This window comes from Gordionus sp. m RMFG-2023, chromosome 3, assembly GCF_954871325.1.
Source record: "Gordionus sp. m RMFG-2023 chromosome 3, tfGorSpeb1-WG-v2, whole genome shotgun sequence".
Classification (NCBI taxonomy): domain Eukaryota; kingdom Metazoa; phylum Nematomorpha; class Gordioida; order Chordodea; family Parachordodidae; genus Gordionus; species Gordionus sp. m RMFG-2023.
Window position 1 is genome coordinate 504750 of NC_088777.1, and position 22696 is coordinate 527445.

The window sequence follows — 22696 nt, forward strand, 5'->3', positions numbered from 1 at the left end:
TCATATGATTTTTAAAAATAAAAATTTCTTCAAATTTTCAAAACGATATATAGTTAAGACTAGCTCAAAAACTTGTGAATTAAATAGAATTGATGATAGTAAATATAAAATAATTAAAATTTTATATTTTTAGGCATATTTTGCATATCATTAAAAAGAGTTGAGGGTAGGAATGCCTTAAATAAAGAAATGATTGATTCAGTATTATTTAAATGTATGATTATTAATTTATTTTAGTTACATACATACATAAAAGAAATAAATCTTAAAAATGATGTTCATTTGCTGTTATTACGGAGTACTGTACCTAATATATTTTGTGCAGGTAATTTAATCATAAATTTCAGATTTATTTTTTGTATATAAATTTTTTAATATCTTATATGAATATGAATAATTATTTTTAATTCTGTTGGGTTTTTCCCTTGTTACTAAATTGACCATTTCAAAAGTAAAAAATGCATTTTGAAAGTGCACAAATTTATTTTTTATGGTAAGCATTAAAAATAATTTATAAAAATGCAAACTAGTTTGCCTTTTTATATTTTTTATCATTTTCCATCAAAATTTGAAAATGGTTACAAAATTGTAAATGTAATATTTTAGTATATGGGGTGACAAAATTATATTAAAATTTAAAATCACATTTCAATATAAAAAAATAGGATGCATTATATTTTCTATAATTAAAAATGCACTGCAAGTGAATATACTCTGTTCACACTTTTATCTACTAATATACTTGTTTTTCTGTTTTAATTTATTTATAATAAATATTAAATCCCTTTAAAATCAATTGGTAATTTACATTAAGCATTTTTATTATTTTATTAATTTTTATATTAGTTATATATATTTTTTTTTTGTGGTGAAACCCAAATTTTAATGTATTGTGGATTAATTATCATTTAGAGTAATATTTATCAAAAATAACTGAAACTGGGCTAGGTGGATTTCAAAAATAAAATAAAATGATATCAATTAATCAATTGGGTTTTAATATTCATTTACTGCTTAAATTTTCAATTTCCTTTCAAACCAAAATACCTAATTCAGCCAAGATTATAAAATAACAAAATTTTAACATTTTCAGGCCAGATCCTTTAATGATCAAAAATATTTAAAAAAATCTGTACTGCATTAGACCAAAAAAAAACCCCAAATAAACGTGACTTTTCAAATCTAAGCTGGGCCTAAAATATCTCTGCAAGCCATGTCATATCCACTTATCTTATAGAATATAGTAGATATGTGTCATTTTGATTATGCTGGAAATCAGATTCTGTGAACTGATCTTCTTAAACTGAATCTCATTATAAACACTTGATATTCTTTGGAATTATATTTAAAAAAATATTCTCAAGCAGACTACAATGCAAACTACAATTGGATAATTCTTCTACCTTAAATAAGACTTTTTGAGATTAACCTTCAATATGATGCCAATAGGGGTGAATAATATGATGCCAATAGGGGTGAATGGAATACCTATGCAGTGTTGTTAAAATAGTGTGCACTAATTTTTTCAGTAGCTGAAGCTTTGGTGTGTTAATTTTTTGAAAAATAGCGATAGCAGTAGCTTGCTACTTCCACTACCTTTAATTCTTTATAATTAATTTCACATGAAAATTATTTAAATATTTATAATTAAAATTTTTAAATTTGCTTCTATGAGCGATTTTAATGAAAGAGATAAAAATTTTATTTATAAAATATAATACAACTTTACCATCTAGTGCCCCAGTAGAGCGCGTTTTTAGCATAGCGTATTATTGGAGAATTTCCGTAACATTTTATAATTTATTTTTGTTGATATAAAATGGTTTTTGATAAAATTTATATTTTTATATCTATATAAATTATTTCCAGTGAAAAGTATTAATTGTTTATACCATTATATAAACCTATTATTTATATATTATTAACAAAAAAGAGTACATTTCTTAACTTACTGGTGCAAAAAGTCAATTTTCCATCTTAAAATGTAATTAAAAAACACCCATTAGATGGCGTTAAATATTTAAAAAAGTTATCGTGTAAATTCATAATACATTCTTTCTATAACATAAAAAATGACTTCTTTTTTTCACTTCTATTATCATAAGTAAAAGGAAAATATTTTCTTTCTTTAATTGATGAATTTCATCTTTGAATGAAGAATAAATCAAAATCTATTCAATAATAAGGATAAAATTTACCAACTTATAACTTCGTTCAAGTTCGACCAACGAATTTAGTATTAATGTTATTAAGGGTAAGTGTCCAAGTTGCATGACTATAACATTATTAGCCAATTTTCGTGATACCAAATTTCGGATTTCATATTTTAACTGAACAGATATGAGTTAATATGAATTTCTTTTTTAAAATTGCTTGGGACATATACGAACATGATTAGTTTCACTAAATTCCTAACTAAATTAATCTAGCTGGGGGCGAGGGATTAGATCTAAGCTCTCTACTTGTATAAAAGTTTTGTAAAAAATAATAATATCCATCTTTCAAATGTCGGTCCAGTTCGGTATTTGCTCTGTTTTTAGACCTCGAATTTCTTTATCCTTAAGCTCTTTTTTTTGTTGAATAGATAGCTCAATCTGTTTTTTTTACAACACACACCTCTCAATGCTTAGCGGATTTTCTTCGACACATGTCCGTTAATTCAGCCAAATTAACCGGTTTCTCCACCTTATACTAGTATGTTGTTCATCGGTGCAACACGCCCATCTCTCGGGGAAAGCGAAACTGCTGCTGTCGCCTTTCCCCTAAAATCTGATAGTTTTAATTATGATGTAACTTTATCACGTTATAACCCACAAAACTGCTTTTTAACAATTTTTAAAAATGCATGTTTAAAAAAAGGATGATTTTTAAAAAAAAATATATTCTTGAAATTTAAAAATAATAATTTTTGAGCTCCCTTGAGGATTGTAAAGGTTAGCGATACCACTGATAATATGACTTTATGATTGAAAATTTTTTTAAAAATTTAATAACAAGATCATACCAAATAATTAATTAACATTTCATGGAGACCTGCAGTGGTACCATTGGCACGGCACGGCCCGGCCCGGATTTTTTTTCAAAAATTTTTTTCGGGCCGGGTATATTTAATAAAATTAAAATCCGGCCCGTGTAACCGGGTGGGGTTTAGGATCGGCATTTCAATTAAATAGATATTTTAGTTTTAAAAAAAATTTTATTTATCGTGATTTTACATGGACATTTTGACACTCTTTATCTAAACAAATATTCCTATATATATTTTTTTTTATTTTAATTTATTTAATATTAAATATTCAAAATTTTATTTTTATAATGGATGCATTATCATTCATTAGCCATGAGATCAACTTCATTAATGTTTATGGCATATCATTCAATGAGAATACAAGTTAGGAGTATATTAGATAGGAGCTCATGTTAGCCAATCACATTTTTTTCGCCCACCTAACCTATCGAGGGTTAAAATTTTTTTGTACATTGGGATGCGGGATTGATGGAATTTTTAAATTCGATGAATTCCAATTTTAGCGTATGTGAATTTTGATACCAAAATATTCCAATATACTTAATTTATATCGCGATGCCGGTAATGTACATAATCATGTACAATGACATGTAATAATACCCAGACTGACGGTGCATTCATAATAATACATTTCAAAGCGTCGTTGAATGCATATCAGCTGGACCCGCCATTTTGGTAACCCATATGGTAATTATTCTCGTGTTTAATAAAAACTTTTAAATTGATAACTTGCTTCATTAATATCTCGATGATCAGGCAATTCTTCAATAGAGTTTTGCGTCAAACTTAGGAATAAATTGACCTCTAGTTTAAAATTTTTAATGACGATATGGGTAACCAAAATGGCGTCCCCAGCTGTTTTTATTGATGTACACTTTTAATGAACGCATCGTCAGTCTAGGTATTATATGTCATCGAATCATGAAATACGTGCGCATTGCCTGTTTAATATTTCAGTCCGTACAGTTTTATCATATTAATTAAAATTAACTTTTGATAAGTTTTCTTACACTACACATCAAAGACGCTGCGGAGATACCATTTGTACGGTTCTCCCGCGATTTTTTCTATCCGGCTAGTATTTTTAACAAAAAAATTTTTAGGCCCGGTAAGGGTATTTTTAAATAATTAAAATATGGCCCAGTTCGTGTATCCGGGATTAGGGCCGGGCATTCAGGTCTCTGATACATCTTCTGGAAAACATTTTCAGCAAAATCGGATATTTATTTAGATGATCTCCAAACTTTAAACCACTTATTTTAGCTCATTTGATAAGAGGCGATTTTGGCAGAAATCTGTATTCCAAGATCTCTGTAGATATGCCTAGAATTTCAGACGATTTCATAAAGTTTATAGACTAAGAATTTTCTCAGATCCTGAAATCGGATTCCTTAAATCAAAAATTGCCGTCAAGCAAGTGATTCGAAATTGAAGTGATTTCGAAATGCTATACGCACAAATATATATATATAAGGTCTTTTCACATTACTCCCTGGCTCACATTTTCTGTTATGATATATTGATAGGTGCCGATCTTAAAGAGAGAGCTAAAATGCCTCTCGATTCGATTGCTTCCCATGTTAGACGTTTGAGGGATTTATTTCACGCTCTTTCCAAACTTCCTATACCTACTATAGCTGCTATAGACGGGACGGCATTGGGAGGCGGCTTGGAAATGTGCCTAGCATGCGATATTAGGATAGCCAGTGTGTATTTAAATCATTATATTTCGTTACAAATTAAAGTTCTGATTCTTAAAATTTCGTCAAAAAATTTGCACTGAATGATGGCTAAAAGAATTATCAACATTTAATAGGGTTAATTATCATTTTCGATAACCGGACCCATATCGGTTAATTGAAAATATTAACCGATATCTTAAGTATCCGCCAGATACCGATATCGTAGGAATCTGCCGGATACCGTTAAATATCGGTATTGGTGCATCTCTTGCTCTAGATACTGATATTTAATCAGCTGTGACTATTTTAAGTATCCTCATACGCGCTGATTCCTTTCGATTCACTTCTTTCTACGATCCCTATTTAAAACACATTGTAGGTTAAAGTGGTTGCTGGGACAAAAATCTTTAAATTAAAAAACAAATATAATTAACAAAATACAAAACAATTTTCTTAAAAAAAAATACATCTTTTTGTTTAAGTAAATATTTTGTAATTCTTCAAAAAAAAAGTATTAATTACATTATAGTTTGCTTAGCTACCACCAATGTTGTTAAACGGCTCGCTCGTTCTGAGCCGATTTTTAAAAACGGCTAACTCAATATTTTAGCCAGAAAAATATTGACTAAGCATCGAAATTTCGATACTATATGTCTAGGCCTTTGCTCCTTCTATGAACAAAATTTCCAGGCTTGCATAATATTTTTCTGGATAAAAAACTGAGTTAGCCGTTTTTAACAACACTAGCTACCACCACTAACAAACACTAGTATTAGTTTAAGAATATATTTTTAAAAAAAATAATGGTTATCTTTTCTAATCATAAATTTTATATTAAATAGAATTAATTTTTATGCACGATTTAAATTTAATATTTTTTTAAAAAAAAATATATATTAATTTAGCGGCACAAGCTAAGATGGGTTTAGTTGAAGCCAAGTTGGGAATAATCCCTGGTGCAGGTATAGCATCCTTTTTTTAAAAAAATATAACATTTTGCACAATAATTTTGTTGTTAGAGAAAGGGGGTAACAAATTTTGTATCTGGGTCTCAATTTTGTATTTTTTTAAAAAAACGCGATACTAAGTGATTAGTGTTGTTAAATAGCAGAGACCTGCAGGCCCTTGTCGTAACCTTTTCTACCCATGTGGCGGGTGGGCATGATTCACTCAGGAAAAAGTGTAATTAATATATAATTATTCCCATATTTCTGTGATAATTTTACGTATCTACTCTAATTCCTTTTCTGGGAACGGTAATTAATTACATGAGAAGATCCCGATTTTAAAGAGTAATTATAATTACAATTCCTTTTCCATTTTAAAATATTATTTTAAAAAAATGAGTAAATATTTTATTCTTTATTTTATTACAATTCGTTATTTTTTTATCCGGGACCTTGAAAGAATATATTCTTGTTTCGTTTCATCCAGAAATTGTGTTCCATGTTGCTGAACGTAAATTCATACGTGTTTTTTTAATTAAGACTTTCTTTAAAAGATTATCATTTTATATTTGAGCGATTGCTATAAATATTGGGATAGAAAAAATAAATAGATAATCATAAAAATTATATATTTTTTAATTGTAATTTTTTTATTGTCAATTTTGCTTTATGGCTGTGCTCACCCAAAATATCGAAAACTTTTGAAAATTAATCAAGTAAATAAGTTTTTTTTAACACAAAAAAGTATATGTCCAAAATGTAATTTTGGGAAAATTTAAAAATTTAACATTACTATTTCCAGTAAAATTTTAAAACTTCTAAAAATTATAAAACTTTTAAAAAAATGATTTTGGACATAGCTAGAGAAATTGGAACCAAATAACATTTTCAAAAGAGAAGTGTAGTGTTGTTTAATTTAAAAATTTAACATTACTATTTCCAGTAAAATTTTAAAACTTCTAAAAACTATAAAACTTTTAAAAAAATGCTTTTGGACATAGCCTAGAGAAATTGGAACCAAATAACATTTTCAAAAGAGAAGTGTAGTGTTGTTTGATCACCCAAATTTGGTCATCTTCAGAACGGCAAGCCAAGTTTTTCCTGAAAAGAATTTTCTCAAGTTGAGAATCTCAATTTTCTTGGCTAAGCTATATTAAAGAAAGTGAGTACGATTAGGCGATTTGACAAACACTACACTACCATTGGGCAGGCCCAAATTTTTTTTTTAACTTTCTAATAAAAACAATTTATTACTCTTCCTTCATAAATGTACAAGCTTGTTCGGGTTAAAATAATCTCGAACCGGGCATGGGCCGAAAATAACCTTAAGAGCAGTGGCGTAGCTAAGAATTTTTCTTAGAGGGGGTCCATACATATAAAATCGTGGTTTCGCCCCCAGACCCCTTTTAACTGCCCTTCGGCCGGGTTTATCTTAAAAATCATAACCACATCTTCGACAATATATAATAAATATATTTTTTAAATGCATGAATAATATGTTATTATAATTTAGTAGATTATTCTCAAATGACTTTATGATAATACTACCAAGAATGATTTCAATATTATAATATCCTTCCACATACATCAAAACCAGAAAAATATAAATATTAATGGTATTTATTTGATATAAAGTCACTTTTAAGTCTTTTGAACGTATAATCTAAAAAAAAATTTTGCTCTGGGAGGGGTCCAAACCCGAAAACCACCCCCGAGGCTACGCCACTGCTTAAGAGTATTCTAGTTTTGGTCATGCTGATCTGTGATACGGATACCCCCGAGATGACATCATTTGCGCATAAAAAAAAAATATCAAATATCAGATAAGATTTACGGTGCCATCTGATGGAGGATATATTCTCTTAATAAATATATTATATATAAAATCATAACCTAAAAAATAATCCTAAACATTTTCTCGTAAACGCCAGGCGGTACTCAAAGATTACCTCGTTTGATAGGAGTCGCCAAGGCCAAAGAGTTAATATTTAAGGGGTCAGTTATATCGGGAGCCGAAGCACTTAAATTGGGTTTGGTTAACGAAATCGTTGACGGAACGGACCATTCGCCGAACTCAAACGACCCCGAAAATGGCGACGATAGATTTCCAGCCTTTAACAGGGCTCTACAACTAGCCAAGCAAATGATAAACCAATGCGTAAATTTAAATTCTTTATTAAAATAAAAATATTATTCCGAATGTTTAGTCACCATTAAGCTTGAGATGCGCCAAACAAGCGATCGATGAAGGATATGAAGTATACTCTTTTATTGAAATTTATTTCCGTTCCAACTAAATATTGTTTATGGTAAATCTATTCTTAGGATTATCTGATTTTAATTATCAATAAATCTCAGAGTTTGGAATTTGGATGAGAAGGGGTTCTCATATTGGCTCCTAAATTTTACGTGCTTAGAATTATAACATATCGCAAACACATAATTTTGATGTATTAGCTAACAAGCATAGGAGACAATTTTTAATAAAAATATTTTCTTCCATCTAATATATTAGTTAAATAAGATGTAGGGGACATGGAGGCTCTTCCAGATACTCTGCCAAAAGTATCTTGTAAACATCATAATAACTTGGTGGAACTGGAATCGGTATATTCTAGTTCCATGCCATCTCTTCAGAAATATATATTTCTCCAGTTGCATTTATCAGTAACGAACGATGTTCATTTTAATAAAATAAGATGTAGAGGATATGGGAGCTCTTCCAGATACTTTGTCCTAAAGGCATCCTATAAGCATCATAATAATTCGTTGGAACTGGAATCGATATCTTCTAGTTCCATGCCATCTCTTCAGAAATATATATTTCTTCAGTTACATTATCAGTAATGATGAACGTATGAACCAGATAAGATCTTGATTCTATTCTCTAACAAGAAACATAAAATATTTAAGGTATTAAATTGTGGATTTTTACATTTTATAATTCAATTTTTTTAATATAATCTTTAAAAAAATTTATAAATACTATTTATTTCAAATCATAATACGAGATATTTTTTTAATTTTAAATACAAATACTCTGTAAATTATTGAAATATAAATAAAAATTAATTTGTATTTTAAATGCAACCCTACCACTAAGGCATCATATAATTTTATTTTTTCGTTATTTGTAACTTATATCAAATTTTGTGAGATATTATTTTAAAAAAATGCTAAGAATGAGTATTTTATACATTCTAAATGTTTATTACAGTGATATAAACCTTACTTCTATGTTACTGTACAAAAAAAAGGAAGGTACTTTCTCTTCACTACTTTACTGTTTATTTTTTGCCAGATATTATGTATAAAATTCAGTTGTTGTAAAACGGCTCAGGCTAATATTTTAGCCAGAAAAATATTGCCTAGATAATATATGTCTATACCTTTGTTCCTTCTAAGAATAAAATCTTCAGGCTTGGGTAATATTTTTCTGGGTGAATTAAGTTAGCCGTTTTTTTAAATCGGCTCAAAACGAGCCGTTTAACAACACTAATAAAATGGTATAAAAATACAAAATTTGAAATAAATAAATATGTAAGAAAATTCAAAATTTGCTTAATAATAATATTGTATTCTTATTTTATTTTTTATTTATGTATTTTAATAGGAGAATTATTATATAATTTATTAAGTTAAAACACTAAAAAAAAAGCTTATCTTTTTAAATTACAAAAAACCTTATTGTCATTTTCTTTTAAAATCAATAGTGTGGAACGCTTTTATTATGCATTTAGTGAATGAATTGCCAAACTAAAGTTATATGTATATGTCATTGCGTGTGACATGGATTTAGTAAAAATAACTATATATAAATATAGTGCCATTATTATCTATAAAAAGTAAATAATATTTTTAAAGAATACAAGGCGGGGCCTGAAAATACAAAACACGGGGTAGACTCGACCTGAAGAATTATGATAGGTATGAGGTTGGCGCAATTCTCAACATATCCACCTTTTTCTAATGTTATGCGTGATCCCTAAGTATTTAGGTTGCCTCTCGACTCTGCGAGACATTCTCTTACACTACCTCTCTCCGACTTCTAATTTCGTTCCTTTAACAAGTTATAACTTATTGTCTTTCAAGCCCCTTCACTGTCTATTGTATATTTCACCGGGGTTTTTTTCAATCATCCTGACCCACTCCCCCCCCCCTCTTTCCAATTTTGTAATGACGTTGGTTTCAGATTCATACCAATACGAAGCGCAGAATAGATTTCAATTTATTAAAAAAATAATAGTTTTGTATTCATTTTATATATGTTTATATAAATACTTTAAATCGAATATTTTTATTAACTATTTTAATTACTCCAATTTAATCGAATATTTTTAATTAAAAGGCAAGCAGTTGTATTTTTTGGCTTGCTCTAGAAGCTGATAAGCAATGTAAATACTTGGCTGATTCACCTCTGTTTGCAGAACGCTCTTTCGTTGGATAAAAATTCTTCCCCATTGTCTGAAGCTAAGATTTCAGAATTCCTTTTTGCAAATATTTTTGTTGCTTTTTCTATTGCCACCTTTATCATTATCCTTTCTATTTTGACCTACTGAGTCTGAGTGAACTTGAAGCTGATACATTTCTTTCGATTCCAGATTCAGTAAAATTCCTGAATTCCACATTTGCCACAACCATTAATTATATGAACATTTAGGTGGCATAATTATAATATATAGTGCTGTAAATAAATAATAGTAGAATTGGAAAATGATTATGCTTATTGGCCAGAAATAGAAAATCAAAGAAAAAACTGTGCTGAGTTTAGTGTTGTTAAAAAGCTCGATTCGAGTCAATTTTTTAAAAATGGCCCGATTAAGGTTGTAACTAAAGTAATATTATGCAAGCCTTGAGATTTTTCTCATAGCTGGCAGAAAGGTCTGGACATCTATTTGTCTGAATCTTGAGGTTTATATAATATTATTTTGGCTAAGATTTTAATCAGGCCATTTTTAATAATCGACCCAAATTGGACTTTTTAACAATACTAGCTGAGTCTAATGAAAATGTGATGGGACCAAGGAAATCTCTTTTGGCAAGTTATATGGACATTATGGGTCCTATGCAAATTAGCTTATCAACTTTTCTATTGTAAACAAATTAAACAATTAAAATTTAATGATTTCTTGTCCATATTTTAGCCATGTTAAAAATTTTATAGGGTGGAATAAAATATTATTTATATTTTACTATCCAACATTTTAGACACAGTATAAATTTCATATAAAAATGCTAATATTTGGATTTGCTAGATGATACTTTATTTTAAAATATGATATATGCACTATTGAATTAAAAATATATATTAAAAAATTAAATTTAAATAGATAATAATTTTTATTTAAGTGTTTTTGTTTTAAAAATATATATTGATTTTTTAAAATTATATATGGATATTGTAAGAATATTTTATTATGATAAAAATGTTTTTAAATGATATAAAATTTAAACAATTTTGAGATAATTCCTCTGAAGAAATAAATCTTAGAATTTGATATCATTTATTTGCAATTTATCTTTCAGTGAAACAATCAACCTATATTTATATTGTCTGTTGGTTGGTTTATACATATCCTTTGTACGTTTGTTAGTTCACACACAGTTTTTATATCATTTGTGGGAAAGTGATGATGGTATTAATTTTTTTGTGACCTAAAGGATTTCTTGGCCTCTTCTACAATTTTATGGCTTATTTGTGCAGAATGAATAGATAAAAAAATCATAAAAAGTAATTTGTATCTGATACTTTTATTTAGCAAATGATTCTATATCTTTAGCTTTTTTATATTTTAAATAAAATATTTGTCCTCTAGGTAAACCCCCCCCCCCCAAGAGCTAGAACAAAAATTACTTTTAATTTTATTATTATACTAACATAAAATACAACTGTTCTAGGTGTTTATTATGTAACAGAAGATAATAATTTATTGCTTTAATTGAACTTTATTTTCAAATGATTAACCTAAACAATTAATTTATTCCTCATCAAAAATATGTTTTGTTATCAAATATGGATGAAAAATTTAAGTCTATAAAATTATAGATTTTAATGTTTATAATCTTATGCCCAATTTATACTGTAATGTTAACATTAAATATAATTTAATTTTCCATTTTATATTTGTTTTTAGTTTAATTCATATGAAAAGAAAAATATTATAGATAAATGGTATTTAAGATTTATTAAAACATCAAGATAATAAAATATCTTGAAACATATATAATATTTTTTGAAGGCAGAGCAAGGAATACAAATATTTTAAAAATTAAAATATAATAATTTTTAGGGTCAACCAATGCCTATTCCTGCAGGTGCCTGTGGTTCCTGAATTTATACCAGTTCCAAACTCTAATAAATTATCATTTAACTGATATAATAATAGGAATCACAAAACTAATTTTAATTTTTTTTTTCCCAGATATCAATACAAGAGGGATTAAATGTTGAAGATAAAGAATATGAAAAAGTTTATAACTAATATGTATTAAATAAATCTTTTATTATTACAGGTTGTGAATTCAAATGACAGAATTGAAGGTCTAAAAGCATTTTTAGAAAAAAGGCAACCAATATACAAAGGAATTTGATATATTCAATTACACATAATTTCTAAATTCAATGATGACTCAAAGAAGTTTTTGGTGGTGCATCTATAGTTTTCTTCTTTTTTCCTGAAAATAAATAAACGAATAGCATAGTCCAGCCAGTCAAAGAAGCAATTGCCACCTTATTTATTATAATTTAATTATAAATAAATATTATCTTACATTTTGTCTTCCTCTCCTTGTTATTGTATTAAAATATCTAGAAAATCCTTTTAAATTAGGATCATCAACTAATCCACCACCACCTCCCATTTTTTTATTATTATAAAAATGATATGGTTATTAGAAAAAATGGTATACTGGTCTTTAACCCAAAAATCTTAAAATTGGATAACTTTCGAGATTTTTAGTTTTTTTTTTGCTTTTAATTTTTATGATTAATTAATTAGTCATATTTCTAATTTAATTCTAAAATATTTATTATTTGTAAATCTATATCTTAGATATTTTTTTTTAATATATATTATACTAATAAAAATGCGCATATATTAGATAATCCATACCCTTATATATTGGCTTATTTGTAAATTATTGATTATATAATTAATTTTTTTTAACAGGCGTTTTTTCATAAATGTTTAAAAGTGTACCGCTCAATTACGTATGCCACTGGTGCATCCAAAGTAATCAGCTATAACGTCATTTATGGTTTGCACGTCGATTAAATGAGCGTCTACATGAGCGGGAGGGGTAGGAACAGTTTGCATCCTATTTTTAGGGGGTATGGGGTAAGCTTCTTTAATGGGAATAGGATAAATTTTTTGGGGGGGTTAGCTATTAAATTTTGAGATGAAATAGGACAAAATTTATTGCTGTAAAAATTAATACTTTTATTACAGTATTATTATAATACAATTCATCGACCAAATCTATATATTGCAAACAATCATACACATTGTTTTCCAAATAAACTATCCTTTTAAATTATTTAAAAGGTTTATATATTTCAGCAAGCTCATAATGCCATAATAATTAATTCATAATAATGGAGGTTTTAATTGAATTTATTATCTAAAAAATAAATTCTTTATATTCACAAAATATCGATAGTTGGTAGTAGAAATAGATTAATTTAAGTTATTCTTTATATATTCTTTGAAAAGGGTATCAATAAATAAATAGGTAAAAATATTGATAAAAAGACACCGCCGCCGAAGGCGGCGTTAATTTTTTATGGAGGTAGGCAAAGGTTTTTGAAGGGGGTTTGCATCCAATGATAATCCTGTCATGTAGACGCTGTCTATAAGGAAATTAGTATATGTGCAAACCACAAAATGGCGTTGCAGTTGACTCCTATACATGTACATTTTTAATTAATTAAAATCAGTACATAAATATCATTGGCTTTGATAGAGATAAGTTTGCCCAGGTCTATAATAAAGACGAGGATTAAAAAGCCAAGCTTATTTAGAAAAGGCTTACTATGAAAATAATATAATATCAGCAATTTAAATGTTATTTACTCAATGCTCAGACTGCAAAATAACGCCTAGTAGTAGTGTTGTTAAATGGTTGTTTTTTTTCAAACCAGAGGTAGAAACCCAACCCTAAGTCAGGGTCGAAAAATTGACCACGACCCAACTTAATCTATAGGGCCTGTTGAGCCTGGGTAGGTTTGCTGTCAGCTTGCTGGATCAACAAAAATATAGAAAATTAAACTAGTTTGTTTCAATTCGTATTGAAATTTTTTCATATTAGAAAGCTGTTCTAAAATCTTTGTCTAGAAATAAATCGGCACCTCATTATATTGCGTTTCAAAAAATAAAAAATTTTAAACTTTGTTATCAACTTAGTTAAAAGTTTGTAATACTATACTAGAAATGTGTTCTAAAACTTTTAGGCCTATTAAAAAATTAGCACTGCTATTATATTTTATTCCATGAGGGTAAAAAGAAGTTCTAAAACCTCTGGGTCTAGTGATAAATAGTACCTTTATCTTGTATTCTACAAGGAAGAAAGGAAATTTTTTAAAACTTTGTTTTAAACTTAGTTAAAAGTTTTTGATTCTAAAACTTTTGGGTCTAGTAATAAATCGACATGCCTTATATTTTACCCCACAAGGAAAAATATTGTTAAAAATTTGTTTTTATCTTAGTTAAAAGTTTTTAATGTTAGAAATATGTTTTAAACTTTTATGTTTATAAATTCCTAATTTCAATTTCTTTAACTCTACACGTAAAATGTAGAAATATAAAAAAAATATTTATTTACATCTAGAGCCCAGTTAAAGGTTTTTGATATTAAAAATATTTCCTAAAACCATTGATCTAGGACTAAGGTTTAAATGCCAATATATTTTGGTCCAGACACTGGGAAAATAAAATAAATATTCCGTAAGATATGCCTAGCATTAATATTTATTTATTTTTAGTAAAATAATTTATTTTATTTATATTTAAATATTTTATTATTATCAACAAAAAACATGATATGATTTAATATTTTTTATTTATATTATGAATAGGAATGAAATATGATTATATTATGAATTAATTTATTTGTTTTTTTAATAAAGAAAATTGATATGCTGTTATTGTAATATTATTTTTGTTACAATTTATTAGTGATTTTCAAGTAAAATTTATAACAAAAAATTTTTTTGAAATTAAAAAAGATTTTTGAACATATTGATTTGATAAGAATTTTAAATCTTTTTTGTGGAGTTGTTTTGTGATCTTTTATATTTTTTTATAATCATTTTTTTTTAATTATCTATTTTTTAAGTATATTAAAAGAGGTGGTTTTATCTAAGTAATTTTTATTTAAATATTTATATTAAGCTTTTCTATGTTATTTTATGTTTTTTGACACTAATGAGAAAAAATATGTATTTTTAACATGTTAAAATAAAAAATAGGTGGAACTATACGAGGGTTTGATTTACATTTTAGACATAAAGAATCAAAATTAAGAAGAGCCATCTGAGGAACCTGTTTCTATGGCTCTATGGATTTAAGAGAGGGCAGAAAAAAATGCATTTTGGATATGACACTCATACCATAACTATTATAATATTAAAAGTTAAATGGTATTAACTAATTTCATTTTGTAAGCCACTTATTATATGAATCCTGCAAGACAAGCTTAGATAAAAGATATAAAGTTGAAATATTGTTTACAATTTAAATTTAAATTATATTTTATTTATATAGTTGCGAACATGAATATATATTGTTAGCAATAATTCACCCACTATTTAAATCAGATTGGTCCTTATAAAATTAGATGTCAACGAAAGGAAGCTAGAACTTATTTCCTTTTTGAGAAAAGATCTTGACAAAAAAAAGGCAGACTTGATTCCTTTATAAAACAACACACTTACAGATGTTTCCGATAAAGATAAAAAAAATTAGATGAGGAACTCTGAATGAAGATTAACCAAGCTTTTTTATCAAAATACAGATTATTCTTTAATTTTTACAAATTCCCTAAATTGAAATCTTTATTTAGCGCAAACGGGGAACAATAAATATATTGCCGGTAGATTTGTTTAAAGGAAAACAGCATATTCATTATTAATTTTACCACAAAAGTTCCGAAAATCATAAACCAGTTCATAACACCGCCACCCCCCCCCCTACATGATCTTCCTCACGATTTGAAGTAATGGAGATGATTAACAAAACAGTGGAAATATTTTATTTTTATTTTAGATTAATGTCGAGAAATTATTTTATCATTTTTATCCCCCCCCCCTTCCTCTCCAAAATTTAGCATAGAAACATTGAGATGAATAACAATGTTAACATACTTTATTAGCTCTCATTTGATACCCATGTGGAAATATTTGCTAAAAATATTTTACCCTTCCCGTCCTCGCAACCATACTCATACTTGAAACTAAGTGACTAACAGTGAATTAAATATAAATTTTTTAAATTAACTTTCATTTAATACTCTTAAGTTTCAAAGTAAGTCTCCTACCCGCTTATTAATAAGCTAGATTAAAGAACCTAGAGGGACATTATTTGGTTTGATGTCCTACTCTGATATTTATTTGTAAAAAAAATTTTGGTACGAGATCCAGGATAGGGTGATGGATAATTTTAATATTACTCAAAATCATTTTTTTGGTTTCCATTTGATACCCTTGTCTAAACATAACAACTAGAAGATATAAAGTAATGATTAATTTTAAAACTCATAAAATCATGTTTATGCACTTAAAATTAAATATAATAGTAAAATTTTATGAGTGATCTAATTATATTTTTTAAGAATTCTATTCTGACAAAATTAAAATTTTTACTTAGCAAATTCATTTTTTGGGAATTCAATGAAATTACTTTAAGTAGTTTTAATTCTGAGTAATTAAAAAGGAAAACATAATATACTTTGAAGAACTAACTTACACATATTGTAATTATATATCAGCTTTAGCTTCATAATGCTTGCCAAAGTTTAGCAATCTTTATGCTTATGGCTGAATCTTAATATTAGATTCAGATTCCTATCAAATTTTTTGAAAATATAACTAATATTTTATTTCTAAGAAAATAATAAATATATAAATATCGTAAAATCATAAAATTTAAAAAATATTTTGACTATGGGAAAATCCCTTATTTCACATATACGTAATTTATTTTTAAATCGCCATTTAAAATTCGATAAAGTCTAATGAGTAATTGTATATTTTTTATTTAGCTTATAACTCTGTATTTTGTTAGTGAATGAATAAACTGATTGATAAATTTATAAATATTAAATACAGATGAAAAATATTGTCGAAACCTATATAAATTTCGCCAGTAAAGATCTAGATTTGCCTAATGAACTAAATGATTACTGTATTAATAAAGCCTGAGCTCTTTGTCATGCTTCTTGATAAGACTTCGAGGAATAGTTAATTGGTCCATGATATCAAGCATTGTATAATAATAGATAAAAAAAATATTAATTACAGCAATAATACATCGAAAAAGTAATGTCATTACTAACGGGGTTTACTTTTTTAAAAAAAGGGAGGCCATTCGTCAGCTTCTACATGACAGGATTTTCACTGGATGCAAACCCCTTTCAAAAATCAACGCTTAACCCCCCCCCCCCCCAAAAAAAAAAATCTTATTCCCTTCGGCGACGATATTTCCATATTATTACTTACTTTTTAATTATAACGGTACTCCCTTCTTATTTTAAAAAGAATAACTTAAATTATTTTAGTTATTTTTTAAATTATGAATTCAATTAAAATCCCCCTCATTTACAATGAGTGTATTATTATAGTATATTGTTTGGCATGAATATGAGATAGCTGAAAATGTCTAACCCTTTTAAATTACAAAAATGGATAGCAGAAAGTTTTATTTGGAAAATAATGTCTATGATTGTATGCAATATATACATTTGGTCGATTAATATCAATATAATTGCATTATAATAGGAACAAAAGTATTAATTTTTACAAAAATATATTTTTCCCTATTTATTTAAAAATTAGATAACCAGCCAATAAATTTATCTCACTACCTTTAAAGGCGCTTACCCTACCTCCCCCCTTTTCCTTAAAAAATTGCAAATTGTTTCACCGCTCATGTAGGCGCTGGCGTTCATAACTTCTTCATCGCTTCTTTTTTTTTCGAATTTCATATATTTCTTAAAAAATTGGAAAAAACATATTTTATTATATTGTATTATATAATTATTTTTATTTATTTTTTTTAATTAAAATAATTCAAACCTATTTTTTAATTGATTCCTTCATTTATATTTTAAATTTTAGTTGCTATAATTTGAATCAAATAAAATTGAATCAATCTAAGTGTTAATTTATATTCTTATTCTCTAATATGATAATTTATTTTATAAAAAATATTATATAAATTGTACATTTTCTTCAGATGAAGGTAAATTAAGCCTGTTCTGGCTCCATTGTGAATCACTTTTTAGACCAATAAAGAAAACTAAGGGTACAAAAATTATAATTTATAAATGTAAATTGCGTCCCAACTTAAATATTATTTTAACCTCAATTGTGTAATAAACGTGGGCACAAACTGTGCAGCTATTAATAAGGAAAAAAATGAGATGATGTCTGATTAAACTTGTTATAACAAAATGGAACTCTTTTTATAACTCCGTGAAATTAATAGAATAGATAGCTTTATTAAGAAGAATGGCAAAACAAATTACAGAGATTTTTAAATAATGAAAAGTCGTACATATAAATATAATGAATGAATATATATATGACTTTATAAGTTATGGAACCTGTTCCTAATGGCTCTATCGATTCAAGAGAGAGATGAAAAAATAGATTTAGGAAATCACACTAATATTAAAAATTAAAGGGTTTTAAATAATTTCATTTTGTAAGCCACTTATTAATGCAATATTGCAAGACAAAGATAAAAGTATAAATTTTGTTATTTTGATAATATATTATAATAGGTGCGAATATATCTATAAATACTAAATAAATATGAATATATATTATCTGTAATTCACCTGCTAGTTAAATCAGATTAGTCCTGGTAAAATTATTTGTCAAAGAAGGAAAGAAGCTGGAACATATTCTTGACAAAAAAAGACAGACTTGATTCTTCAAAATATCACACGTATAATAAAACGACTACGACTACTTATTAGTTATTTTTATTTAAATATAATCACATCAAATTTATTAATTAATTTCGAATGTTCCCTTCTATTTTTTATATAATATCTATAAATAATATTTTAAAATAATTTATTACATTTCCTTCACACATTTTAAAATTAGATTTCCTCAATAAACCTCTTTATAAGTTTACGGTTTCTTGATGAACAATATAATGTGGTATTTGTTTCATTCACTGGCACAATCATTTCTGTAACTTCCGAAGAACTTTCATGATTTAAAATAACTAAACGATTTCTTAACTGATCTGCATGTTTTCGTAATGTTTTCCAGGAAGTTTCAACAATATAAGAATAAAGTCCTATTCTTTCTTTAATTACTCCCTCTCTCCAACTATTGGTATTCTCATTATTTAGCCACACAAGTTGTGAGATTTCAAATTCTCTTTCTTTTGAAAGTAAATTATGATGATGGCTTTGTCTATTGGCCTTTTCTATTTCATGTTTAGCATTTGGTCGGATGCAATCCAGACTTGTTTTCAATTGCCTACCAAACATAATTTTGGCAGGAGATCTCCCTGTGGAGCTATGCTCTCCCAATCGGTAGGTTGTTAAAACTGTGTCATAGCTTCTTCGGGATCGCTAATCGAATCTCTCGTCGCATAATACCGACCTTTCAAAGTTCGTATTGTACGTTCAGCTAATCCATTAGATTTTGAATGATAGAGTGCCGAACGTATATGACGTATGTTATTCAAATTACAATACCTATGGAATTCCTCAGATAAGAATTGTGGTCAATTGTCTGACACAATGTACTTGGATATTCCAAACCTAGCAAACCAATTTTTAATCGTTTTATCATAGCATCAGCAGAGGTATTCTGCATTAGATCAACTTCTAACCATTTGGGAGAAGGAATCGACACCAATTAGCCAATATCGCGAATCTACTGGTCCAGCAAAATCAATATGGATTCGCTCGATTCCTTACCAGCAGTCCAAGATAGAGGTACTTCTTGAATACTAGGTCTATTTTTCTGGCATCCAGAGCATATTTTGATAAAATTTTATATATCAACATCACATCTGGGCAGTGGCGTAGCTACGGGAAGGGGGGGGGTTCGGGTTTGGACCCCCCCCAGAGCAATTAATTTTTTTTTAGAATATTCGTTTAAAAGACTCAAAAGTGACTTTATATCAAATAAATACCATGAATATTTAAATTTTTCTGGTTTTGATGTTTGTGGAAGGATATTATTACTTTTAATTTTAAATATATATATATATATATTATTCTGTATATTATTTTAAAGTCATTGATAATAATCTATTAATTTTAATAATATATTATTGATGCATTTTTAAAAAAATATTTATTATAAATTATCCAAGATATGGTTCGAAAATAATAATATGAAATAAAAAAGTGCATAATCTACCCCCCCCCCCCCTCAAAGCAATTTTTTTTAGATTATTCGTTCAAAAGATTCAAAAGTGACTTTATATCAAATAAATACCATCAATATTTATATTTTTCTGGTTTTGATGTTTGTGGAAGGATATTATTACTTTTATATATATAAAAATTATTCTGTATATTATTTTAAAGTCATTGATAATAATCTAATAAATTATAATAATATATTATTTATGCATATTTAAAAAAATATTTATTATAAATTATCCAAGATATGGTTCGAAAATAATAATATGAAATAAAAAAGTGCATAATCTACCCCCCCCCCCCCCCCTCAGAGCAATTTTTTTTAGATTATTCGTTCAAAAGACTCAAAAGTGACTTTATATCAAATAAATACCATGAATATTTATATTTTTCTGGTTTTGATGTTTGTGGAAGGATATTATTACTTATATATATATATAAATTATTCTGTATATTATTTTAAAGTCATTGATAATAATCTAATAAATTATAATAATATATTATTTATGCATATTTAAAAAAATATTTATTATAATTTATCGAAGATATGGTTCGAAAATAATAATATGAAATAAAATAGTGCATAATCTACTTTCTCATGCTTTTGAGGTTAAAAAATATATAATCCAGTGTACTAATTAATATCTTATGCATTATAGGCTCTATTGAAAATAATAAGGATGATGTAAATACACCAGGTCAAAATAACATTTAATATAAAAAATATTTAAAATTAATAGCTAACTATTTTTATTTTAGAATTTAAAATTATACACCTAGTCATAGTTTTAACTAAATTAAAATTGCCAGTACAAACCACTTTGGGTAATTTATTATTTTAAATAATTTTGGCTAACCAAAATATTTTGACATTTATAAGATATACCCAAACGTAGGAGGGAAGAAAATGATCTTGATACACTCATTTATATACCCAAAGACCATATAAAATCACTACCTAGTACAAGTAATATAATCTATTAAGATTTAAATATTTTTTATTATAGATTTAGATATATCAAGTATTACATTTAATAAAAATGATGATAGTCAACAAAATGAACACACCAAATCACTAATTAAAATAGAAAATCAAAATTTTAATGATGAACTTGATACCATAAGCAACAATTTACCACCCACATCAGGTATTTTATAATGACCTTATTTAAATGAATCACTAATTAATATAGAAAATCAAAATTTTAATTATGAACTTGATACCATAAGCAACAATTTACCACCCACATCAGGTATTTTATAATGACCTTATTTAAATGAATCACCAATTAATATAGAAAATCAGAATTTTAATGATGAACTTGATACCATAAGCAACAATTTACCACTCACCTCAGGTATTTTATGAACTTATATGACCTTATTTAAATGTATTCATTTAAATTTTAGAAATACCTAGATACTCTATAAAAAATTATGATAAAAATAAGCTAAATACACTTGATCACTTCAAATCTCTACCTAGTAAAAGTAATGTTAACTATTACCTTTAAATATTTATATCATAATTTTAGGTATATCAAGTATCACATTGAAGAAGAATGATAGTAGTCAACAAAATATTATAGGCTGTATCAATTTAGAATTTAAAGGTTATCTAATATGTTGTTTTATTTTAATTTATTTTTATAGGAATATCTCAATTAATATTCACACCAAGGGGTAAAAAAAATAGTGATAACAAACATAAAAATACACTAAGTCACAACAAATCACTATCTAATAAATGTAATGTAATCAATTACTTATTAATATTTACATTAAAATTTTAGATATATCTAAAAAATCTAGGGAGAATTTAAATGGAAATGAAGTTCCACTCATGTCAGGTATTAGTCTTATTTAAATTATATTTATTTAAAATCTTAGCAATTCCCACATACTCCAGAAAACTAAAGGATAATAGACAACCAATTATACTAGATCATTTAGAACCATCACCTACTACAAGTGATATAGTCTATTACTTTATACTTATAATAATCAGAAGTTGGTTCCAAAGCTAACATGTCATCTATGATTATTAGCCTAGGTTTCTCAATATTAATTTTAAACATCTATCATATATTGGTAAAAAAATATTGCCAACACAATTTTGATTTTTTCACTTTGAAGGATATCGACTTAAATTTACAGTTTAAAAAAAACATTTATTTTTTAATCTATATTTTTAATGTGTTTACTAATTATAAAATATATCATTTATAATTAAGGCAATATAATATTTATAATTAAAGCATTTATATGTGTAATACTAATATTTATAATTAAGGCAATATAATATTTATAATTAAACAATATAATATTTATAATTAAAGCAATATAATATTTATAGTTAAAGCAATATAATATTTATATTTAAATCAATATAATATTTATATTTTAAATAATCGCTTTTTATTTGT

General features: G+C 26.7%; 1 protein-coding gene and 3 long non-coding RNA genes across 6 annotated transcripts; all 4 read left to right on the plus strand.

Moving 5' to 3' along the window:
- On the plus strand, window positions 1–12744 carry LOC135927601 (methylglutaconyl-CoA hydratase, mitochondrial-like). 2 transcript variants are annotated; one of them, XM_065463703.1, is made up of 9 exons: window positions 1–98; window positions 134–201; window positions 238–325; window positions 4555–4734; window positions 5616–5672; window positions 7589–7815; window positions 7865–7915; window positions 12080–12127; window positions 12171–12744. In XM_065463703.1, the coding sequence occupies exons 1-9, from the start codon at window positions 5–7 to the stop codon at window positions 12246–12248; spliced, it is 891 nt and encodes a 296-aa protein (XP_065319775.1). In that variant the 5' UTR covers window positions 1–4; the 3' UTR covers window positions 12249–12744. The 2 variants fall into 2 exon arrangements, with proteins under 2 accessions (XP_065319775.1, XP_065319776.1); XM_065463704.1 differs by having other exon boundaries at window positions 44–98; window positions 159–201.
- Window positions 12745–21055: 8311 nt separating this feature from the next.
- LOC135927219 (uncharacterized) lies at window positions 21056–21346 on the plus strand. Its single transcript, XR_010571999.1, has 3 exons — window positions 21056–21095; window positions 21151–21237; window positions 21278–21346. It is a non-coding gene; the product is annotated as an uncharacterized LOC135927219 (long non-coding RNA).
- A 10-nt stretch (window positions 21347–21356) lies between these two features.
- On the plus strand, window positions 21357–21964 carry LOC135927220 (uncharacterized). Of its 2 annotated transcripts, none has more exons than XR_010572000.1 (5): window positions 21357–21418; window positions 21569–21628; window positions 21681–21761; window positions 21806–21883; window positions 21924–21964. It is a non-coding gene; the product is annotated as an uncharacterized LOC135927220 (long non-coding RNA). The 2 variants fall into 2 exon arrangements; XR_010572001.1 differs by lacking the exon at window positions 21357–21418 and adding an exon at window positions 21469–21523.
- A 6-nt stretch (window positions 21965–21970) lies between these two features.
- On the plus strand, window positions 21971–22277 carry LOC135927221 (uncharacterized). The gene is made up of 3 exons (XR_010572002.1): window positions 21971–22019; window positions 22064–22120; window positions 22161–22277. It is a non-coding gene; the product is annotated as an uncharacterized LOC135927221 (long non-coding RNA).
- Window positions 22278–22696: the final 419 nt, after the last annotated feature.

What these genes read in the sequence shown, in the direction of transcription:
- LOC135927601 (XM_065463703.1), top strand. Translation starts at nt 5, where the DNA reads ATGATTTTTAAAAATAAAAATTTCTTCAAATTTTCAAAACGATATATA. An exon ending in ACCTAATATATTTTGTGCAG is followed by an intron (nt 326 to 4,554) that starts GTAATTTAATCA and finishes ATATATTGATAG; the next exon opens with GTGCCGATCTTAAAGAGAGA. An exon ending in GGGAATAATCCCTGGTGCAG is followed by an intron (nt 5,673 to 7,588) that starts GTATAGCATCCT and finishes CGTAAACGCCAG; the next exon opens with GCGGTACTCAAAGATTACCT.